Below are 19,400 nucleotides of genomic sequence, written 5' to 3' on the forward strand. Positions count from 1 at the left end.
CCAGTTCTGTATCCATCAGTAAAATTCGCTTAGCTTCAGCTTTCCTTCACATTTGATATATAGGAGGTCTCCGTTTTGCCTCCAGGCCCTTTGTCACTACCCTGACAGAAGCATTTTAAATAATCTTTCAAGTGCTAATCTGCATGAGGTGAGCAAAAACACACAGTCTTCATTAGCTGGTGCCTGAAACTCAAATATTTATCCATACAGTAGCACTCCTGCCTTTACCTTTGCACTCCTTTCCAGTCCAGATTTCAGAGGCTGAGTTCAGCCTGCAGAAGCTTTAATTAAGCTACTCTTAAACAAGTTTGCTGCTTGCTCTCAGCGAGAGTTAGCACATGGGCACGAAAGGGTGTGTGGGGATTTGTTTCGTTTTGCTAGGACACAGGGATTGCAGCAGGAGATGCCCAACAGAACATCCTTGGATTCCTCGGAGGAGCAGTTTGCAGGTCTCAGCTTCTGTCCAGATGAAGGGACCAGATGAAAGCAGCCTCGGATTTTAGTGCTGCTAAACCAGTGACAGCTGAACTGGGGTCCAGTGGTCCTCCTGATGTTTTATCTGAAAGCGTGCGTGAGAAATTTCCGTGAGTAATTCTCAAGCTTCCAGCAGTTTCTCACGGCTGTAGCAGCGAGTTAAGCTGATCTCCGGTGTGGTTCAGGCGAGCTGAGCCTGGGCCAGATAGGAATAAAGGTCTGTGGCAAGGCACAAGCCTAGACCTGATGGTGAGGGGGGTGTGGATGCCATCAGACCGTCCAGCAGGCGCTGGGATGAAGATCACTTTTGTAAATTGATGGAGAGCCCAGGTGTTGTCTAATCCTGGTTTGGTGAGGCAGAGGAGTCGGGATTGCTGAAAGACAGAAAGAAAGAAAAAAAAAAAAAAAAGGGCAAAAAATTAGGAAGGTTATTTTGTTTTGTTTTATTGTGAGAGTAGTGAGATACGGGAACAAGGTGCCCAGGGAAGTTGTGGGACGCCTCAACCCGTGGCAGTGTTCACAGCCAGGCTCGATGGGGACTTGAGCATCCTCTACGGCGTTGTGTCCCCAGCCCTGGCCGAGGAGGTTGGGACCAGCTGCTCTTTAAGCTCCGTTCCTGCCCCTTCCCGTGGCGCTGTGAGAAGCTCTCAGCGCCCGGCTACAGCAGCGGCAACGAGCGCGGAGGGGCCGGGCCCGGCGCTGCCCCGCCCCGGGGAGCGGGGGCCATGCGGGACCATGCGGGGGCCGGCGCTGCCGCTCGCCCGCCGCGCCGGGGCCGCGCTGGGGCTGGGCCCCGCCACCGGGCGGGACCCGGGGCAGGTGAGATGGGGCCGGGGCTGGAGCCGGAGCCGGGGCAGGTGAGAGGGGACCGGGGTTGCGGCTGGAGCTGAGCCGGGGCCGGGGCCGGAAGAGCGGTGGGAGAGCCCCGGCCGCTTCCTGCGCCCGCCGTGCCCGGCCCGAGTGCGCTCCCCGCGTCTCTCCTCCGCACCCCCGGCTTGCTGTGCCTCCGCACCCCCGGCTTGCTGTGCCTCCGCACCCCCGGCTTGCTGTGTCTCCGCACCCCCGGCTTGCTGTGCCTCCTCACCCCCGGCTTGCTGTGTCTCCGCACCCCCGGCTTGCTGTGCCTCCTCACTCCCGGCTTGCTGTGCCTCCTGCGGGCAGCTGCTGCGGCACACAGAGAGAGAATTCCCGGCCCTGGAGCCCCAGCTCCGTCCTGCCGCTGTCCCCGCGCCGCCTGTGGAAGGAAGGCTGCTGGGTGCCCTTAGGGAGGGAATTCAGCCTCTACCCTTGGGGTTTGCTTAGGAGCCAAAAGCTCTTTCCCTTCCTTTCGTGGGTTAAACTCCACCAGAGCCCCAGGAGCCGCTGGATTATGAGCACAGTGGATGTGGAGGGTATTTATTAACCGGCCGAGCAGGGAGGAGGAGTGCGCTACGGCTTAACTCCTTTGCTCTCTGAAATGCCCATTACATCTTGATCACGTAAAGATGTGGTCTTAAAGTTTGAGCGTTCTAATATCACTGATACCAAGTTGATGTAATTCTAGTGAGAGCTAGAGAGGGTTTAATTTGGCTTGATTACTTTTCTTTTTTCTTCCTTTCTCTGAAGCTGGAAAAGAGAACCAAAGGGAAGCTGCAGAAGCAGATCTGTCAGGTGGTTCTGGATCACTTTGAGCAGCAGTACGCGGCAGAACTGGGAGATGCATGGAGCGGTGTCAGGTCTGTGGCTTTGGGGAGATGGAAGGAAGGGGAGACATTAGGAATTGAATTAGCAGTGACACGTATGTCACTTAATTTGGGTCTTGATCACACAACTGCTGAAGAACTTAATTATTAAAAACCAAAAAGCATAGATGCATAGCATTAGTTTTAATTGAGTCAACTTAAAAACTCTTCGATTGGATCAATGTGTTTTTCCTGCTTTGAGCAGTGAATACTCCTGAGAATACTTTTTTTTTTTTGGGGATTAAATGAAAAATTGCTAATAGGAGTTCAAACAGAAAGGGGGGAAATCCGTGCAAGAAAGGCCTGAAAGACAAAGAAGCATCTTTCTATCACATACCACTGCTGTCTGTCTTTCAAAAATATCTATTGATTTAAGTTTTACTGGCCCAGTGTTTACAGAAAATAAAATGTAAAAAAGAACATTTGTGAAAATGGCACTTTAGTGTTGGCTGGAATGAGCACAGTAAAGCCAGTGTGATTATTTTTGTTGTTTACAACTAATGTTAACAGTTATGCTTTGTCCCTAGGGAAGTACTTTATAACCAGGAATACCATTATGCTTCATCATTTATATCTTCTACATAAAACAAGAAAAATGAAGAATGTCTTGTTGCAGGAGAAGTTGGTGTTTTAAGTGCAGTAATTGCAAAAACCAGTGGCTTGCTTTTCTATTGAAATAATTTTCCTGCATACTTTTCTAGCCCAGATGACTGATTTCTGATCACACCAGAATTATCCCGTGGTGAGATGGTGAGTGAAGGCTTCCTGCACTGTTTTATTTGACGGGATTTTGAGTGGCTTTTCCTTTTTCCACCCTAGAGACGTGCTGACCTCCCCGTGGTGCTGGCAGCACGCCCTGCTGCTGAACAGGTTCAGCCCCAGCCCCGGCCTGGAGAGCAGCCTGGCTGAGCAGGGATATCATCCTGCCTTCCCAGCAGCTCTGCCCTACCTGCCAGCAGCCTTCAGGTGCTACAGCAGGGCAGCTCCTGGCAGATTCCCTGCTCAGAAACACCAGCCTGGCAGGCTCAAGGGCTATTACCTGCTCAACGCTGCCTCGCTGCTGCCCGTGCTGGCCTTGGAGGTGCAGGATGGGGACGATGTTCTGGATCTCTGTGCAGCACCAGGGGGAAAGTCTGTGGCTATCCTGCAGTGTGCCTGGCCAGGTAATGGGGGAAGAAAAACCAAACAGCAGTTGGTATTCCACCTAGTTCCATGCTGTTTGATGAGGATTTTATGAAATCTGTTGGCCTAAAGGAGGATTAAAAATGCAGTCCTTACTTTAACATAGGTTACTGCAGAGTGACAGGCAAAAGTGGGGTAGCTCTGTGGATTTTTTTTCTCCAATGTTGTCTCTCCAGAAGTTACTTAAAGCCATGGCAATTTGTTGGCACAGGGATGTAAATAATCCGCAATCTTGGAATACTTGTCCTTTTTTGCTTTTCTTTTTTTCCTCTGTTGCCTCTTTTGCCAGTGCTGTGCAAATATTACAGGTAAATTTAAGTGTGCTGATGCAAAGCAGAGCATAGGAAATGAAATGTGCATGGTGTGGGCAGAGGGAGCAGGTTTATGGTCAGGAATTGGTTGGAGAAGGATTCTGAGATGATCAGAGCGTTTAGAAGGCAGCAGCAAGCAGCAGCTTGGGCCAAGGAGTTAAAGCAAGCTGGGACTGCTGTTCCAAGTTTATTTGCTGCCTTGGGTAATAACTGTTTCAAAGTGTTCCCAGCACCTTATGCTCCTGCTGATAAGAACATTACTATAACCACCTGCCCCAGCTGATGACAACTGGTTTCCCTCCCTCTTCTAGAGGAATGAGTTGATGCTAATGTAATAAATTAAATAGTAGGAGTTGTCCTTTCAGAAGGTTTAGGAAAAAAACCCCAACGCTTTACCCTCTGTCTGCAGAGAGTGGAAAATGTGAATAATTTGTTTCTTAATATACCTCAGTGAATGCTAAGGTGTTTCTTAAGACACCAAAATTGATGCTTTATTGATTTAAAAGGCAATTTAATAATATGGGGCGTGCACTTCATTTAGATGGTGGCTCAAGGAGCCCAGGAAGCCACTCACTCTTTGGATATGGATCATGATGAAAATTTGTTTCACTGTGCTATAGAAGGATTTGCTAGTAAATATTTAGGGTTTGCTTTGTTAGGAGCATGCTGAAATTTATTTAGGTTTGTAAAAATTCAGTAGTATTCTAAAAAGTGCAGTAACACAGGCACGTAAGGTGTAAACTCCATGGTAGTCATGGCAATGCAGTAGAACTTCCAGAATGGGTCTAACTCCTTGTATTTGTAAAAACAAAACAGAAAAAAAAAATTATAAAGACTTCTCTTTGGGTGTTCAGTTTGTTTGTTTTTTCCTTCATTTTCTAAGGTCATTTTCACTGTAATGAATATGATGATTTGAGGTCAAGATGGCTGGAGCAGACAATAGAATCCTTCATCCCACATCCTTTGATTAACTTGATAACTGTCTCTCAACTGGATGGTCGAAAGATTGGAGATTTTCAGCCTGAATCTTATGACAAGGTAACATTATTATTGGCAAATTATATTTCTGCATTCTTACTCTTATTCCTATGCTGCTTTTTAATTTATTTTTTTTTTCACTTGGCCCCTCACAAAAATGCCTGTCTTATCCAGGGGAGTAAAGTCATGTACAGGATTTGTAGAGCCTCAAGAAACACTTTATGAAGCTTGCTGTGCATTTGTTCCTGTGTTGGGTGATGCTGCCCATTCAGCCTTGGGAGCGAATTCTTGAAGACCTTGTAGCTGAAATCTTTGCAGGGTGTGTAATTAGGAAGGGGAGGAGAACAGGGGGGAGATGTTACTTTTGGAGCACTGATTTTTTTTTTATCTCCCCACCTGCTAACCCCATAAAAACATCTAAAAATAGCAATGGGATCATTTCACCCCCAGAAGGGAAAATAAAATTTTCTTAACACTCGCAGAAGAAAATTGAATGTATTTTGGCACATGATGTTCAAAAAGTGACCGTCTTTGTTGAGATTTTTTTTTTTTTTATTTGACTTTAATAATTGTCTAGGTACTGGTTGATGCTCCTTGTTCAAATGACAGAAGTTGGCTCTTCTCTGGTGACCCTCAGCAAGCTGTGCTCAGGCTCATGCAAAGGAAGGAGTTGTCTTCCCTGCAGTTCCAGCTTCTAAGGTGAGAAGTGCAAAAAGTTAAAGGAACTTCTGGCAATTAATAAAAATTACTTGGGGGCAAGATTTAATAAAAAACCCCCCAGGATTCCTCCTCTGAAAATAATGTCAGGAATATGTGGTTGTGATGCTGTTTAGAATAACCAGTGGGTCTGAGGTAGTGAGGATATGGAATTTGGTGTGGGTGATATCAGTGAGGCCTTGGTCCTCTTAACTCGCTTATTCGCAGAAATGTCCATTTGCAGATGACTCAGAGCAGTCTGGTGTAAAATCAGAGTATTTGAGGTGGACACGGCTAAAGTGGGTTTAGATATATTCCGTATTGATTGTTTGTAGCACAGAAAGGGTCCCACTCCTAATTACAGGGTAAAAAAGTGAAAGAATGTGAGGTTTGGTGAGGGAAAGAGAGGATTGTTTATTTTTGAGAACATCCCCCCAATAATCCAAAGCCAGGCTGTCGTGTATTACACATTTTAATGCCACCAACCATGGGCTGGCATTTGTGAAGCATTTCAGATTGCACAGTTTTTCTCATGGGGACAAAAAAAAAAAAGTGACTTTTCAATAAAACCTTCTAAACTTGAGTGTTATCTGTGGAGTAACAGTCGTGCCTGAAGTCCATCTGTCAAAGCAAATTGAGGGAAAAATAACCTATTATAAAAAAAGAAAAGGGAAAATTTTTTATGGAAAGTTCCCTTTGCAGTTCAAGATAGTTTTGCAAGACTTCCAGTTGAAAAAGGCCTGGCAGAAGCCTGTGATTTATAACAGAAATATGAGGATCTTATTGCAGTAATGCATCATGTCATCCATTTCCTTTGAAGAAATCAATCACATTTAAAACACTGACCTGTTTCAGTTTTCCCTTTTCAATATCTGACATAGAAAATCCAATTTGTGAACCCCTAGCAAAAGGAAGCATACATCACGCAGAGAAATTTTGAGAATTTGCATAAATCATTCCACAGTGTAATCCTGGAGAGCTCATGACAACAGAAACCTTGTTTGATTTTTTTTTTTTAAAATACATTCCTGTCAGCCCAAATCAGGTTTAATTGAATTATTCCTAAATGGAGAGAGAACTTTTTGTTGAAAATATTCTTTACTTTAGCAACAGTAATAAGCATTTGTAAAGACAAAATACCTTTGCCATGTAAGTTGTAGTAAAAGGAGCGTTGCTTTCAAGAGTTGGAGTTTATGAGGGTTGTTGGGTAAAAGGCTTATTGGTAAAGGATATAAGGGTTGTTGATTGGGTTCTTGGGTAAAATATTTGAAGTATAGCTGTCCACTGGCTGCTTATTGTTCTTTTTACCTGATCACTTTAGAATGAATTCCCAGTTCTAAGGACATCTCAGATCCCATGTGAGAGGGGGAAAAGGAAGTGATGAAGCAAGATCAGAAAAGGCCAAGTGCTTCATGACAAGTGCAGTAGAACTAAAATTCTGGAGTGCTTCCCTTTTCAAGCCTCTCTTTAGGGACTAGAGTGCATAATTATAAACCAAAAGTTGAGCTGGAATCCCTTCTCCAGTACTTGCAGCAATATTCAGGAGGGCTGAGCCTCCGTGGGTCAATCCAGCTGTGCTGCTTTTGACACGAGCCAGCTCCTGCGGGGCTCAGCCTGGTCCATTGGCTCAGATTTCCTGCTGCTTTGTGCTCCCAGCTGTTCCTGACCTTGGCTCCTGTGTCTGGAAACAAAACCAAGTGTGAGGCTGAGTCCCTGCAGTTTTATTGAGAAAAATGTCACAAATACGGTATAAGAGCAGGAAGCGACAGCACAAGGGGAATGGCTTCAGACTGAGAGGGAGTGGGTTTAGATGGGATAGTAGGAATAAATTCTTGCCTGGGAGGGTGGTGAGCCCTGGCACAGGTTCCCAGAGAAGCTGTGGCTGCTCCTGGATCCCTGGAAGTGTCCAAGGCCAGGTTGGATGGGGCTTGGAGCAGCCTGGGACAGTGGAAAGTGTCCTGCCCATGGCAGGGGCTTGGAAATGGATGGTCATCGGGTCCCTTCCAACCCAAACCATGATTTGAAGGTGAAGCTTGAGGGACCAAGCATTATTTCAGTTTAGCAGGAGGATAAAGTATAACATAAAAATGACATAAGTGAAATGCAAAGTGGAGTTCTGGTTTTGTTTCTGTCAAGCAGCAGCCTGAAATTGGACATTCCCTCCTTCTTAATTGAGGAAATGCTTCACCACTGATTTGTTTTTATGGATCTGTTTTGGAGGAAGCTGGGGTCATCAAAGAGGGAAGTGAAGGAGGGAAAAGTAGCGTTTGCAATACAATGTAATTAATTAAGTGCATGGAGGCTTCAGAGAATGAAGATCTGGAAGAAACTGATGCAACAGTCTTCCTCCTGCAGCCTGCGTAAAATCTGAAATGTAAATAAGTGATATAAATGCTGAGCAGCAAATGTTCTAAGCAATGAGGGCACCACTGATTTGAAGGAAATTGAAATTGTAATGATTGCTTGTACCCAAACCAAAGCATCCCTGCTGAGTGTTCTAATCCAAGAACACAGTGCAGATCTTGTTATTATTTGGTGTTTCGTGCAGAAAACAAATTGCAAACTGGAAAAAAAAACAAACCCAAACTGGAATATTCATTTCCTGATGCTAAATGCTAACACAAAACACAGCAGTTCCCAAAAGGAAATTTACCAACGTTCTCAGAGAGAAATTAAACTTTGGGCTAAGCTTGAATGCCCAATTACGTCGTGGTTAAACTGTTATGGATGTTGTAATTATTCTTAGGCCGGTTTCTGCAGCTGAAAGGAACTTGTGTTAGGGCTCAGCAGAAAAGGAATCCAACAGAATGCAATTTAGAAAGCTCAGCAAAGGCATTCAGAGTGCTGGAACTCTTCTATGCACAGCATCTCTGAGTAATTAAGCAGCTCTGTATTTTCACTGAATCGTGGAGTTTTCCACGGGAGAGGAATTGTGTGCTCTTAGCTGGGCTTCTTTGTGGTTATAGAGTGAAGGCCAAAATTGTGTTTATAAATATGAAGTCACATATTTAGCCTGTGTCACCACTGTACCATTTCTGCTGTGTGGAATAAATTGGGCTGAGAACTGCTTCATCACATCTTCAGCTCTTTCCCCCTGGAATTTTTCCTTTTGCTCCTCTGTAGCTGCCCAGTTAATCCTTTCATTGTCCAAAACCATCTTCTCAGTTAGCTCCACTGGGAATGTTTGAGAATTCCGGTTGTTGGCCCAACAAATCTGCTGTGGGTTGTGTGTGGCTGATAGGATTCTTTAGCCACTTTCTGTCTTACAGAAGCTGAATATTTTGTGTGTGTTTGTGCTGTGCCGTTCCCCACAACACTTTTGGTTGGAATTTCTTCCCAGAGAGTGGGTGCTGTGGCCACTGCTGTGGTTCCAGGTGTTCCATCAGAGACGTTAAAATAAATGTTTGCTGATTTTAAGTGTGGCAGCACCCTGTGAATAACTTAGGGATCAAGCCCCTTAGGATTCGTTGCAAAGCCAGGTTTATTGAGTATATAAATAACTGTAGGACTAAACAAATAAGCTACTCGGCAGCTTTTGGGGATCACATATTTGAATTCAGGCACAAATTTTGCTTTAATTCCACCTCCAGCCCTTTCTCTGTGTGTGTTCTGAGCTGTGAGGAGGACCACTAACCCCGAAGTTCTTTTTAGTGGGCTTCAAAGACATTTCATTCTCCCTCCTGGGCTGTCTCATGTCCCTGTTTTACCAGGATGAATATTCCTGAAGTCACCGTGCGTTAAAGGAGAAAGATCGATACTTCTCCAATCAAAAGCTGTTTGTTTGGTCTTTGCTTGAGAAGAATTTAGAGTTATTTGCAATAGAAATGTTGCTTATCAGGATTTTCGGGACAAATTTTTTCTAGGGTAGAACAGACTGGGGTTTTTTTTTTCCGGATTCGTGGGTTTTGGTTGTTGAGTTGAGGGGGTTTTGATGCCTTTGTCTCCTTTTATTTATAATTCAGTTTAGTGTTGAAAAAGGCAGTTGATTTTCAGGGTGCTCCTGTTACTCTGAGCTGCAGTGTTTCTCCACGGGAGCAAAGTTTACTTTGAGAGGAGCAGAGGGAGTGCTTGAACTACTGTCATTGCCCATCTCAAAGTATTAAAAATACTACTATTTTTGACACTGAAGGATTTTCTTTATCATTTTGTCCAGGTTCAAAGAAATCAAAGCAAAACCTTTAACATGCAGGTCATATTGCCACAAAGTACCCGGGCTCTTGTGAGAGGCAAAAGGTAATGTGGGTAGTTTTAAATCCATAAAAAGAATAGAATTGTCTTTTTTTTATTCTGATGAGACATTTTGCTGCCTACTGAGCGGAAATACGTCGTAGTTGCCAAAAGATGGCACTGTTGAAGTGTTGTGTTAGTTTGAAATTGCCCTAAAATCGTGTCATCTTTTCACTTTAATATAGAAAGATGTCGAATGATTAACATAATGAATGCTGCCCCTTCCCGTGGCATGCGGCGTAAACCCAGGCACAGGAGGATAGGCTGGACATGCAGGTGCGACCTGAAATACATACCTGAAATGCATATTCTTGTGTCTGCCCATTTTTAAAAGCACGTTTGAGACACCAAGGCTTTTCTCTGTCAGTGGGAAAAATCCTTTTCAAGTCCTGACCAACTATATTTTAGTTGCCAGGAAGAGTTTGTTGGGTTTGTCACGTGGCTCTAGCGTGATCTTTTTTTTTTTTTTCCCCCTGAGATATTAAACAGTAATGCTGTTTTCTTTTCCCTAATTCAGTAAGTCTTGAGAAATAAACTGAAAATAAAAAGAGCTTTGAAATAATATGTTTCTTTCCAAAGTCTTTTCTGGTACTCCTGTATCCAGGGAGTTAGGATAGATTAATGCATCTGTTGTACTTCTGACTTCCACAGTACAGTATGAACCTGTACCCAGAGACACACCCCGCAAAAATAGAAAGTGTTTTTTACCTGTTTTCTGTTAGTGCTGTAAAATCTCATTTAGAAAGAGGAGAGGAGCAATCTGCATGTGTTAAATTTGCTTTACAGAACTTTGTTGAATGAGGTGAACAGAAAAAGGCTCCAGAAGAAGTTTCCAGGGTTTCTAATGTGTGTTCTGATGTTTCTTCATGTGAAGCATGAAACCTTGCAGTAGTAGTGCCTGTAAACTTGTAAAATCCATAACAGGAAATATATGTACCTGAAATAAAATTATGACATTAACTAGATCTTTATTTCAGCTGAAAGTTTTGGCTCTTGAATAAACACAAATGTCATGTGTGCCACTAAGAGGAAAAGAACTGCAGATTAAGTGCCTTTAAATAATGTGTTTTTTTTTTTTTTTAAACAGGGCATTGTAATAAGAGGAAGGTGAAAAAGTATTTTGGTATCTTAATCATTCCAGATTTGACTTCCCATTTTTGGGAGTCACAAAGTGTCAGGCACTGAATTCCTTCAGCAAAGTGTCCATAATTAGGATTCCAAGTGAAAGAAAAGTCCTAATTCGTAGATGGTGGAGTTATAGTAGGAGTTATGAAGTTATGCTTCGTCTCCAACCTATCCCTTGGATGAGTTTGTTTTCCTGCAGTGATTAGAGAGGAAGTTTCTTAAATGTATTTCAGCAACTCTGATGAACAAATTCTCTGACGATCAGACCCTCTCCTGAAGAAATTCTCTGTGCTGCTGATGAGGAGAGGACCAAACTCCCCGGCTCTGCTGGCCCGGCTCAGTGTCATCCCGTGTGACTTTGAGCCCAGCACTTCCTCAGGTGGAATTTTGCAGCTCCCTGCAGGTTTAATCGGGGCTGGTGGGCTGACTTTGAGCACGGGCACTGAAACAAGTGTTGCTGCACTTGTCGGGACGGGTAGATACATTGATTAACCTTGCTGCCTGAAGTCATTCTCCTCAGAGATTTAAATTCCAAAATAAAGAGAGCTGCACTGACCTTTTTGGGTCGCGGGCCAGTGAAGATTCACCGGCTGAGGTTTAGACATGGGGGGTGTTTTGAGGTGAGATTTTCAGGTTTTCCTTCAGAGGAAAACCTGTGCTGCTCTTCCTCTGCTGGACTCGGCTGGAGGAGCATGGTGCCCTTGGAAATGTTGTCTTGAGGGATTCTTGCTCTCTGTATGGGGAAAAGCAAAGGACATGTAGCAAGCATCCGGGCTTTTAACCTTGTAACCTGTAGCTACATCTACTTTTTCTCTCTTTTATCTTTCCCACTTTACATGGTAAAAGAATTTTCTCTCTTGTCTAGATGCTGTCTTCGAGGTAGGAAAGTGGTTGCCATTATCTGCTTCTCTGAGTGAAATTCTCAGGTCTGCTAAAAGTACATCTCAGTTGTCACATTAACACGTTCCCAGGCTTGCTGGCTGCCCTCAGGGCTTGGCACTGCTATAAGCATGGAAAAGGTGCAGCTGGCAGGGGAAAGTCTGTCAAAAATGAGTTATGTAGGTGGATTCTGATAATAATCTGCAGATCAGCTCGACTTTATGAGAGCCCGTTTAGACTTCGGCTCCGTTCTCTTTGACTTCTAATGGGAAACATAAAAAGCAAGATCCAGTACTTGAGGGGGGGAAAAAAGTGATTTCAAGTTTACCTGGATGTGTGTGAGGCCGAGAGACAGGGCATCAGGGTCTCTTGCTGGTTTGCTTGATGGTTTTTCATGAGAAGAGAAGGTTACACATCCCTGTATTGCGTTAATTTAGGAGTTAATTCCATATGTGTGGGTGCACTGTGGTTCCTCAGACAGGCCAGGAGCAGCGGCATGGGCGAGCCCTGCCCTTTTAGATGGGCAGCTGCCAGCAAGGAAAGGAGCTGGAGAGAAACGGGAACAACTGTTGGGTCCAGAGCTGCTGCTTTTGGAGCCCTCTAAGGAGTAAATGTGCGTTGGGGTGCCAGGATGAATAATCTGGCAATTCAAATGGCTGCTGTTAAGTGCAGAAATTGAGAAGGTGAGAGCTGGGAGGGATGTCAGGCTTCCACCTGCTCTCTTTCACTCTCTCGAGGTGGCTGTGTGAATCGTGCTCCACCAGCCTGTGGCAGGAGCATTCTCAAACATTTCCCAGGAGTGCGAGACAAGCTTCTAGTTTTAACTAACTGACAGGTTTAAATGGTTTTTTTTCAGAGTAGCCTCACTAGGCCCAGTTAAACTGAAAACCTAAGTGCACTGTGACCTGGTTTTGCCTTTAACAGGCTGAACTTGGGATTGCTCCCTCATTAAGGCTGGATATGCTCACTCTCTCCATCTTTCTGTTGAAGACTGATGAGACAGAGGCATTAAAACACGTGTTTTTCTTAGAGCACCATCAGTTAAGAGAGCTCTGTCCTTTTGCACTGAGTAAAATCATCGACTTCGGTAAAATACATACTCGGCTTGCTGATTATCATAACCAAGACTCATAAAAGAATTGAGCGAGGTAGTGTGTATGCTCCCAAGAGAAATAGCTTTGGTGTAATTCTCAGGAGTTTTCACCTGCTCTTACCACTGAAGCAGTCTTTGTCCTGGTGTTCCCACGTTATTTTGGACAGGACTTTCAGAGCAGCTTTGATCTGTCATCAGCTTTAATCCTCCTTGTGCTGAAGCTTTTCTTTGTTGATTATTTCCCCAAAAAAGTTGCAGTTCTGTTAAAAGGGCTTATCTTTTCCCCCCTTGTATTTTCCTTTTTCCTTTCTCAACTGTTTTTGGTCAGCTATCACCCTTGGGAAGTCCTCAGCTGCTTTCTGGAGGAATTGCTATTTCCATGGCATCGTCTTTGTTTGTCTAGACTTGGAATCAGACGTTCTGCATTTGGGGGCTGCTCACCTCATCTGGTTTGAGGAGAGGGTTGTTTCTTTTCTTCTTTTTATTTGTTCCAGGATGGTTTTTTTTTTTTCCCTGGGCTGTGGGGCGTGTGTGAGCACAGTTCTGTCAGTAGTATCTACAAATCTCTCATTATTCAGTGTCATTTACACCATTCACCTTTTCTGAGTTTCTTGTTATTAAATAAAAGAAATCTTATTGAGGGAACAATTGTACTTGATGTGGTGTTTGCCTGTAGTATCTGTTGGTATACCAGCTTACAATTCAGCCTTTGAACCATTTTTGGCTCAAAAATATATGATTTAATGGGATTTTTCTTCACACAGTGTTCTAATAGCAAATGAACTTTTTGTGTAGCTGCTTCTTTTAGAAATGTTATGGTACCAGGTCTGAAGAATACTCTCCTGTGGTGCAAGGTTTTTGAGTTTTCTCCTTACTCCCTTAATTTGGAGTAGGTGAATATATCTTGCATATGTCTGCACTTGAAAAGCAGTGGCTCAGTGACACCCCCAAATCCTCTTACCTGCTAAATAAGTTGCAGAATTAGCAGGAATGTTTCTAAAATGACAGCCCAGTCATTAATTCAGGCTGTTACTGCAGGTTCACACAGGCATCTTGCCAAGAGTGTCCAACTGGCCCTTTTGATGTGGGGTACCCCATTCCGTGTGCAGTTGCAGCATTTCCGCAGCAGTGCTGGGCACAGGAATGCTTGATGTGTGTTCTGAATGGATGCTGCTTTGTGCTTGTCACTGTGGTGTAAAAAAAATAACCTTCAGCCAGCTGAGAATACAATAATAAATGAAAAGCAAGATCGTGTTGGTGGTTTCCTGACCTGTCAGTTATATACAGTTAAGACATTTCCACAGTGTTGTTTTTGTCAGATTTATTTATACTCTGGATTTATAAGTCTGCACGTTCTCCCACTAGCAGCATGTCACTCGTGATGTTGATTTTCACTTTTGATGTTGATTTTTCTCCCCTTTTTCCTGTTGTCCTTTGCAGGTCTGCTGTGAAAGCCCTGCGTCCTGGTGGGTCCCTGGTCTACTCCACGTGCACCCTGTCCAGGGCAGAGAACAGTGACGTGATCAACCTCATCCTGAGCTCCTGCAGGGATGTGATGCCTGTGGATATCAGTGGGCTGGCCAGAGGTGTTTCCCAGGAGTTCACTTTCCTCACTGGGACACAGCAGCATGAACTGCTGGTTCTCCCAGAGAAAGGGAGAGCCTGGGGTCCCATGTACGTGGCTAAATTAAAGAAAGCGTCCTCCCCCTGATGCCCGTTGGTTGTATATAGTTTATATGATAAATTAATAACGATTTAAATGCGGTATGTTGCATATGAGCACATCCAAGGCAACTGAATTTGGAGTGTTGCAGTTTCCTGCTCAAAAGGAAGCAAGAAGTTTTAATTTATTTTAACTTAAAATACTGAATGTGCCTTCCAGTGTGGGCTTGTGGGCTTCTGAGAAGTCCTCAGGGAATCAGGGGAGCTTTGTAGTTTGTTCAAGGTGGTGCTATTACAGAGATTTGGATTCTAGAATACAGGCCTAATGTGGTAGGTTTGCACCGGTTTTGGTGCTTTTATTTACTGACTTGGTTCTAATACAGTGTGTTTTTTAAATAAATGGTTTTCAGTGGTCTGAAGTCGGGGAAATGCTGCATTCTCTCTAAACACATCTGGAAATTCTGTGTTTCTGCAAGAACTGCTTTGTATGTGCAGTGTCATCTTCACTGGCAGAACAGGTCTCCTATTTGCTAAACTGTTTACTTAAAAAACAAAGGTGTCTTTTGTTTACACATGCAAATGGCGGCAGTTAGATCAACACCAGCTTTTTTTTTTTTTTTAATTTATTAATATTTTTCTATTTAGAGCTTGCAAAAATATGAATTGAAAGAGTAATGGTGTACATATTCCAGACTAGACTTGTCTTGAAGCAGAGTGGAACCCTTTCATCCCCAGGGGTTCTTTCCCAGATGGAAAGTGATCATCATTGTCTTTAAAAACGTTGTTTTAAAGAACAGAGGTAGACGGGTTGCTCATGTGGAAATATCAAATCCAAACCTGCCTTCCTTCAGTGTGAAAGCATTTGGTATATTTTATGTGTGCATTACACAGTTTGTCCTCAGAACACTGCTGCACCTTCTGCTGAGGCAAACAAATGCATCAGAGGTTCTGAAACCTCCTCCTTTGCCGTTTGAGCTTTCACAGTTTTCCCTCTCTCCCGCTTTGGGATGCAGAATGTTTGAGGTGGCCCTGTAGGGTTAAATTGTCAGCAATGTCTCTGAAAACTTGAGAGGCTGTGAAGTTCATGCAATTTGAGTATGCAGATGATGCTGTGAAAAGGCCTGACAGCATCTGTCCCAGGAGCAGTAAATGTAATAGCTGGATTTGGAGTCACGTCAGGCTACTGGGTGAAAAAACCATGCCTCTGGCAGATAGCTTCCCATCAGTTTCATCTGCCCTGTGGAAATTGAAATGGAAAGGCAAGAATGTAACTTGCTCAGGGCTGGAATTGGAAAATGGGCTTGAATTGGATGGTTGAGGAGGACATGGACTGGGTAATCACAGGAAGAGCAAAGAGACCCTGGAAAGCTGAGCTTCTCCCAGTCTCAGCAGATAGGCAAATCCCTGGGAGCTGCTTCAGACCTGAACCCTGCGGCAAGGCCTCCTGGTGTGTCTAAAAGCTGCACTGAGCTCTGCATAACCCTTTGCTGCTCTCCTGCAGTCCCTTTCCAACTAAAAATGCACCAACGAGAGAGGTAAGAACAAGGCAAATTAATTTTGTTTGTACTTGATGAATTTTGGTTTGTACTCTTCTCCAGAGTTCTGTGGAGTTGTTGGTTTGGCATTTTTTCTTCTGTTCTAGTTAGTTCTGGCTGGTGACAGGAATTTGGTGAGCACATGTGGGGTGAGAAGGGGAAAGCAGGAAGGATGGAGGCAGCCTGTAGACGTTGAGGGGCAAAATTTGCACGTGTTGACAAGCAGTGTCTGCTCAAAGGCGCTACTTAAAGAGGCTTCTTGTCCATTCAAGGATCTCTTGGATACTTCTGACTTCTGCTCCCCTTTTATTACAAGCCTGCAACATCTTTCCTTTTTACACTTCCCCGCCCCCCAGGTAATTGTAATTTAATTCCTTGCCATGTCCTTCCTCCTCTTTCCTGAGCAATGCTGATGGAGATGGGTGGAGGACAAGTCAGCCTTTCTCTCGTAGGAGAAATTGCAGCCCCAAGCAAGATGAGGGCAGGAAAATGACCAATTTTGTTGGACTGGGGAGTCCCAGAGAAATCTTCATGATCTCTAATGAAACTGCCCACCGTTGCACGTGTAGCACACACCAGTGGCAGCACCTCAGAGGCAACAGAGATCTCTGGAGTTCACCTGCCCTCCTGCTTTTCCTCCATCCCCTTTTCCAACATCCAAAAAAATCACTTCCCTGTTTCAGGGGGGTTGGCACTATGAGAAACCGGAAAGCCTTATCTAAAGGCAATTTCAGTATTTACCAAATCTTATCCTCTATTCAGTGGCATCTGAGACAGTTCGATTATGGCTTGTCAAAAGCATTCTCCACTGTGGAGTGGAGTGGAAAAACAGATTACACAATGGACTGATGCAGCTGAGCAGGGAACTGATGAACTCCTGGCTTTCTCAGTAAGGTGTGCCAAGAGGAGGTGAAGCACCTTGAAGGAGGAGCAAAATGAAAAGATCAGGACTGCAGCAGTGGGTGAAAGATGAGAAATACTGGAGAAGAGACTCTGTGGCTTTTAGCATGGAAGGGCAGCAGTGCTGCAGCCTGTTCAGGGGGAGCTCTGTGAGTGGAGAGAGGAGATTTCCTCTGGAGGAGAGCCACGGGTGCCTGGACTGGGCTGGGAGGATCCCCTCACTTCATTTGACTATCTTAAAAGGAGAATTGAGGACAGCAGTTATGAAAACTGCAGTGGGATTGATTCAAACTTGTAGGGTCTTTAACTTAGCTATGAGCATTTAAATCAAACGTGTCTACCTGTTTCTTGGCTGTATTGGTAGGTGTTTCCATCAGAAAAATTGATTTGGTGAGTGGGAGGAAAAATTGAGAACCAGGCCTGGATGTAGTAGAATATGGCTTATTTCTAAGTGATGTAACTTCATGCAGTATTGGCTCTAAATGAGATTCTTTGTTCCAGGGGAAATTGGAGCAGCACATGCTGCTTAACTTAGCCTTAACTTCCAGGGAAAAGTGAAATTTGGAGTTCTCGGTTTGCCAAACCTGGGTCAGAGCACACAGGGCACCCACAGTCACCGGTCACAGCTTTTAGATGTCACCACACCAGGTGATCCCTGACGGAGGGCTGGTTTTTATCAGACAGATCACAGCCATCATTTGTCAGAAAATGTTTTCCTTGTCTGATCTTCCTGTCTGCATCCTGTGACTTAAGGTCAAGGGCTAACGGCCTTGGAAGTTTTTTTATTTTCATAGTAGTTGTACATTTCAACAGGGCCAAGCATCATGCAGCTTCCACAGCTCCATTTCAAAAATGTTCTGTGTGCAAAATGCCTGGATGGAAGAGTCACAACTGCTCTTGAGAGGAAGAGATGGAACACAAACCTGGGTCTATTTTTGTACTCCACTGGGGAATTTCTGCTCCTTACAGCTGAGTCCAAGGAGGTTCTTCACATCAGTTTTCCGCTGTTTCTCTCTGAGATGGCCCTTTGCACATGGTCACCATGGTGTCGTGGTGATGTGACCCTCTGTGGCCTCAGAGGAAAAAAAATGGATCTGCTGCCCTAAACCCACAGGTAACAATCCTGTAGTGAGAGATGCCACGAATATTGCTGCAGAACTGGTTTTTTAAGGATGATAAAGGCACCAGAAGGAAGCTTAGCAACCCAAATTTGAATGGAGGCAGCACTTCAGCTGGTCAGTGACATTCTCAACTCATTCTTTCCAAAGCGTTGCTTCCCTGACACGAGGCTTTCATCTTTAAGGACCACAAGCTTTTGGCCTGACCTCACTTCTGACAAGGCCAATCAAATAAAGCAGTCAAAACAGGCAAGGGGCTCGTTTGCATGCAGTGTCAGAGCAGATCCTGCAGCCATCCACGAGAGATTTAGGCTGATGCTGCTGTCTCAGTCCCCTGTGCTGCTCTGGGGTAATTCTTGTCCAGCTGCATCTGCGTTGGGGATGGGCCCTGACACGATTCCTGCTGATTCTCCCCATTCCCAGTAACTTCCTTTGCTGCTGGGGAGATCTTTAGAGCCACATTTCTTCAGCGAGAATCTGGGAATGGCTCTCAAACCACCTTTGGATGTCATTTGGCAAAAACTTCTGCCTCAGAATGTTGTTGTTGCAGCACCTGCTCGAGGTCCCTTGATCTGAGGGTGCACATCTTTTAGATCTACCTTTTCCTCTCTGATTTACCAGGTCCTTATTGAACATCCTACCCGAAAAAATAGAGACTGGGTGCTCTCTGCCCTAACCAAAACAGGGTAGAGCCCAGAAGTGTGATGAGGCAGTCGGGAGAAGGTGGAAGAGGAACAAATGAGAGTAAAACCAGAAAGGTGGCTTCCTTTTTTTTTTAAAATGATTTCAGCCTTTTTGAGAACCATCCCACCACTAACAAATGAGCAGCTCCTCCAGCCTGCATTTGGATGTGTTGGGCCATGAAAAGCAGGGGAAAACGTCACTGATAAAGTTCTCAAAAAGTATTTTCTAATCGTTCCAAAGTGGAATAAAAAGCTAAATGCAAATTCAGAGCAATATATTTTTTTAAAAATATCTTTAGGAGGGTATTTTGCTTTGTTGATTTACTCTGGGAAAACATCTATCTTGTCTGAATGTGTGATTAAGCAGCTGATGGAATAATTCTTTACAGGGAGGAGAACATGCCAGAACATTTGAGGGGTGTAAAACAGGGCTGCAGAGAGGATTAGAGAAGGTGCAAGGAGGAGTCATTTTGTGTTGGCAGGAAGTAGACTTAATAGTACTTTTTTATCTGTAATTTTTATGATTCTGTGGCTAACCAGGGAAATGTTTAATGTTCCTTGTACAGCAAGTGAAGGTAGAAGGAGGCAAATTGACATCCCCAGCACTGTTATAACTCATTCCATTACTTCAACAGGGCTTTTATATTGTCACGCCCATAAAGCGCCGGCGTGCACGCTCAGAGCCAATCCATCTTTATATACTGCTGCTGATCCCATTGAAGGCAATGGCAAAACTCCCATCAATTTTAATGGCAGTGGGATATGGCCCATTTTGTAGACATACAATGGATATTTCCTGCACACACAAATTTTTTT

At 44.2% G+C, this 19,400-nt stretch overlaps 1 protein-coding gene across 2 annotated transcripts; it reads left to right on the forward strand.

Moving 5' to 3' along the window:
- Positions 1-965: 965 nt before the first annotated feature.
- Positions 966-14,763, forward strand: NSUN3 (NOP2/Sun RNA methyltransferase 3). 2 transcript variants are annotated; one of them, XM_066207812.1, is made up of 6 exons: positions 966-1,293; positions 2,080-2,189; positions 3,015-3,358; positions 4,572-4,726; positions 5,244-5,365; positions 14,127-14,763. In XM_066207812.1, the coding sequence occupies exons 1-6, from the start codon at positions 1,210-1,212 to the stop codon at positions 14,395-14,397; spliced, it is 1,086 nt and encodes a 361-aa protein (XP_066063909.1). In that variant the 5' UTR covers positions 966-1,209; the 3' UTR covers positions 14,398-14,763. The 2 variants fall into 2 exon arrangements, with proteins under 2 accessions (XP_066063909.1, XP_066063903.1); XM_066207806.1 differs by lacking the exon at positions 966-1,293 and adding an exon at positions 1,615-1,865.
- The last annotated feature ends 4,637 nt before the right edge of the window (positions 14,764-19,400 follow it).

The sequence above is a fragment of the Chamaea fasciata genome, unplaced genomic scaffold (assembly GCF_029207755.1).
Source record: "Chamaea fasciata isolate MVZ Bird 193981 ecotype frontalis unplaced genomic scaffold, bChaFas1.0.hap1 SCAF_2, whole genome shotgun sequence".
Lineage (NCBI taxonomy): Eukaryota > Metazoa > Chordata > Aves > Passeriformes > Sylviidae > Chamaea > Chamaea fasciata.

What these genes read in the sequence shown, in the direction of transcription:
- NSUN3 (XM_066207812.1), top strand. Translation starts at nt 1,210, where the DNA reads ATGCGGGGGCCGGCGCTGCCGCTCGCCCGCCGCGCCGGGGCCGCGCTG. An exon ending in GATGCATGGAGCGGTGTCAG is followed by an intron (nt 2,190 to 3,014) that starts GTCTGTGGCTTT and finishes TTTCCACCCTAG; the next exon opens with AGACGTGCTGACCTCCCCGT. An exon ending in CTGCAGTTCCAGCTTCTAAG is followed by an intron (nt 5,366 to 14,126) that starts GTGAGAAGTGCA and finishes TGTCCTTTGCAG; the next exon opens with GTCTGCTGTGAAAGCCCTGC.